General features: G+C 73.3%; 1 protein-coding gene across 1 annotated transcript in view; it reads right to left on the bottom strand.

The window, feature by feature from the left end:
- Window positions 1-1,298: 1,298 nt before the first annotated feature.
- AURANDRAFT_61427 (hypothetical protein) overlaps window positions 1,299-3,803 on the bottom strand; it is a gene marked incomplete at both ends in the record, with an annotated part of 3,544 nt that continues 1,039 nt past the window's right edge. The window contains 3 exons of the mRNA XM_009034939.1: window positions 1,299-2,448; window positions 2,649-3,120; window positions 3,249-3,756. Of these exons, the coding sequence (XP_009033187.1) occupies window positions 1,299-2,448; window positions 2,649-3,120; window positions 3,249-3,756 (2,130 nt within the window). The remainder of the gene's footprint in view (window positions 2,449-2,648; window positions 3,121-3,248; window positions 3,757-3,803) is intronic.

The following is a 3,803-nucleotide window of genomic DNA, read 5'->3' as shown; positions in this document are numbered from 1 at the left end:
GGTCGCCCTCGACGAGCTCCATGATGCCGATGCGTCCGACGGAACACAGCGATGGTGATCGGTCGATGCAAAATTGCGCGCGGACGGCCGAGCGGCGCGTCCTCGCGCGACGGCGGAGCGAGTTCGCGGCGCGCCGCAGCCGGATTCCCAGCGATTTCCAACAATTTGTTGTTGGAGCGCGTCGAACAACATACGGTGGGCGTGTCTGGGCCGCCGGTACGGTCCACGGCGTCGGCGGGCGCCGCCCTGGCCCTCGGCGCCACGGTGTCGCGCTACGGCGGAGCGAGTTCGCGGCGCGCCGCGGCCGGATTCCCAGCGATTTCCAACGATCTTTCGGCGGAGCGCGTCGATCAGCATACGGTGGGCGTGTGTGGGGCGCGGGTACGGTCCACGGCGTCGGCGGGCGCCGCTCTGGCCCCGGCGCCACGGCGTCGCGCTCGGTCCGAAACCGTTGCGGCTCGCGCCGCCGGCACCGAATTGGTGCGCGCCGCGGGTCAGCGGCGTCCATGTGAACCCCTAGGACACGGTGTGACCGCCGGTGGGCCTCCAGGGGGCGCACACATCGCAAGACTTGGCCTGTCGGAGCCTCTTCCTCAAACGCCGACACTGTCGGCGTTTCAGCTCCACCCCCGGCCAGCACGAAATAGGTGCCGTGTCCAAAAATTGCCTCAGTCGCCAAGCGCTCTGCGGTCTTGATCCGAGCGCCGGATGGCAACGACCTCCCTTGATGAACAAAGCCTTGAGCCGCCTGCCGTTGTAAGTTCATCGTCGTCCGAGGAGCGGCCATCATTGCTAAAGAAAGCGGTCTCCTGGTCCACAGATGACCTCTTCGCCTCGTTGAAATCCTCGAGCCCTCGCCGCCGATGTTCGACCCCTGAGACGCCGTCGCAAGCGCTCTTGCTCGCCTACGGCCTGGAGACGCCACGACCGGCCCGAGGCGGAACAAACCTCGCCTTCCGCGTCGCGTTCTTCGCCGCGCTCGTCGTCGGCGCGTGGGCCCTCGGCCGGCGGCGCGTCGCGGCCTCGCCGCCCGTCCGGGCGACGCCGAGCGCCGTCGTCGGCGAGCTCGTCGACGCGTCGCCGGTGGCGCAGCAGGTCGTTCTCGCACAGCAGGTCTTGTTCAACTGCTCGGCCGTCACGGAGAGAACGCCCGCGCGCGTCGGCTGCGCCATCCGGCGGACCTTCGCGCGCCTGCGCATGGCCATCACGAAGCACGTGCTCAAGCTCGCGGTGCTCCTGAGCTTGGGCTTCAGCCCGATCCCGTTCGTCCTAAGCTTCATCTAGGAATGTCCACATCGTTACGCCGCGGCCGCGTTGGGGAAGAGCTCCCGGGGGTTCCCGCCGTAGGCGCGCTGCCAGTAGCCGCGGTGGAAGCCCGGCCCCTCGAGGCTGCGGTGCGTGTAGGCCGTCTGCGCGGACGCCGCGCTGTCGACGGACGTCCGCGTCGCGAGCGAATTCCGCGTGTTCACGGACCGGAGGTCGTCGGCGTCGGAGAGCGAGTACTGGAGGCGGTCCAGGGACCGCGTCACGCGGGGCGCGTCGGCGTCGGACGCGGCGAGCGCGGCGACGCCCACGGACACGGCCTCGGACGCGGCCGTCGCGTCGTCGCCGCGCGGCGAGTAGCGCGCGTTCTCCGTGATCGTCGGCGGCACGCTCCGCCGCGGCTCGAGGGGCTGCGCTTGCGGCGGCGCGGCGGCCGGCGGCGCGGGAAACGGGCCGGACGGCTGGCCGGAGAAGGGCTGGCCGGAGAACGGGCCCGACGGCCGGCCCGACGCACCGGAGAACGGCGGCGCGGGCGTCGCCGCGTAGTCCCGGAGCTCGTTGGCGCTCGACACGTCGCGGCGCATGGCCTCGAGGCGCGTCGCGAGGGCGTCGTAGGGCGACGGCTCGGCCGCGCGCCGCTCCGTCCGCCGCCGCTCGTCGTCCTCCAAGGCCGCGAGCGCGCGCAAAGCGCCGTCGAGGCGCCCCTGCAGCTCGTCGACCGCTGCCCGCAGCTTCCCGTTCTCGTCGGCGCGCGCGTCGGCGTCGAGGCGCGCGTCCTGGAAGTGCGCGTGCTCGCGGTCCACGTGGAGCTGCGCGCGCGCCTCGACGTCCGCGAGCGCCTGGTGCAGCGTCGCGATCTCCTCGGCCTGCTGGGCGTCGCGCCGCAGGCTCTGGTCCCGCACGTCGCGCACGGCGTCGTTGAGCCGCCGCGCCCAGTCGTCGTCGGCCTCTCGAGCCGCGGCCGTCGCGACGCGCTGCATCTCCGCGGCCGTCTCCGCGGCGCGCGCCTGCGCCTGCGCCTCGTGGACGCGCGCGGCGTTCTCCCGCGCGCGCTCCGCGGCGCCGAGGTCGTGGCGCGCCTGGTCCAGGGCGCGTAGCGCCGCGAGCTTCTCCTGCTCCGCGGGCCGCGCGGCGACGTCCGCCTGCCGCCGCAGCGCCGCGTTCTCGTGCCGGGACTCGCGCAGCCTGGGCAGCAAAAGGGTGATTCAACGTCGCTTCAACGTGAGTGTTCCGCGCGCGCGCGTTCCGGGAAAAGCATTCACGCTTCGAGACCGTTCCGAGAGATGATCGCTCGTCCAAAAGTCAGCCGAAACGAGTGGAAAACGGCCGAGATAGGAGCCTTTGAAGTTGGGAATTTCGCTCTCTTTTGCTGCCCTGCGCGCAACAAGGCCTCGGCGTCGGCGAGCGTCGTCCGCAGGTCCTCGACCTGGGCCAGCGCGACCGTCTCCCGGTCCGCGGCGGCGGACGCGTCGAGCTCCGCGGCGGCTTTCGCGGCCTCGAGGCGCCGCGCGTCCCTTTCGAAGGCGAACTTGGCCTCCTCGCCGCCGCGCTCCGCGTCGAGGAGCGCCTGGGCCGCCTCGGCCTGGCGCTTCTGGGCCGTCTCGAGCTCGCTCCGCGCCAGGGACGCCTCCATGGTCGAGTCGTAGTCGCGCGCGCGCCGCGACGCGGCCTCGTCGCGCAGCCGGTCGAGCTCGCGCGTCATGGCCCGCTCCTTGTGCTGGAGCTGGCGCAGGGACGACGTCGTCGCCCGGAGCTTCGCCGCGGTGCGGTCCGCGGCCTGCTCGCCGGCGGCCTTGTCGCCGCGGAGGCCGTCGCGGTCGAGCGCGACCTCTCGCAGTTCCGCGGCGACGGCGTCGCCTGGGCAGGAAAAGGGTGATTCAACGTCGCTTCAACTTGAGTGTTCCGCGCGCGCGCGTTGCAGAAACAACATCGACGCTTCGAGGCTCTTCCGAGAGATGACTGCTCGTCTAAAAGTCAGCCGAAACGAGTGGAAAACGGCCGAGATAGGAGCCTTTGAAGTTGGGAATTTCGCACCCTTTTCCTGCCCTGGGCGTCGCGGTCCGTCGCGAGGGCGCCGAGCCGGGCCTCGGCGTCGGCGAGCTTCGCCTCGAGCGCCTCGGCGCGGGACGCCGCGTCGCCCGCGGCGGCGCTCGTCGCCTCGGCGGCCGCGGCGCGCGTCTCGAGCTTGGCGCGGTCCGCGCGCAGGGCGTCGGCGTCGGCCGTCGCGGCGGCCGCGGACGCGCGCGACGCCTCGGCGGCGGCCGTGGCCGTCGCCGCGTCGCTCGCGGCGGCCTCGGCGCGCGCCTCGGCGCCGCGCGCGCGCTCCTCGGCGGCGGCGGCGGCGGCCGCGTGGCGCTTGAGCTCCGCGCGCGACGCCTCGAGCGCGCCGGCGTTGCCGGACTCGGCGGCCTCCCGGGACTTGGCCGCGGCCACGAGGCGCGCGACCTGCTCGCCGAGGGCGCGCTTCTCCGCCTCCAGCGCCGCCTCGCGGGCCTGGCCCGCGGCGAGCGCCTCGTCGAGGGCCGCGCGCGCCGCGGGCG

Source organism: Aureococcus anophagefferens (assembly GCF_000186865.1).
Source record: "Aureococcus anophagefferens unplaced genomic scaffold AURANscaffold_2, whole genome shotgun sequence".
NCBI classification, from domain to species: Eukaryota; class Pelagophyceae; order Pelagomonadales; family Pelagomonadaceae; genus Aureococcus; species Aureococcus anophagefferens.
The sequence above is the reverse complement of the archived record's forward strand: the minus strand, read 5'-3'. Positions and strand labels throughout refer to the sequence as shown.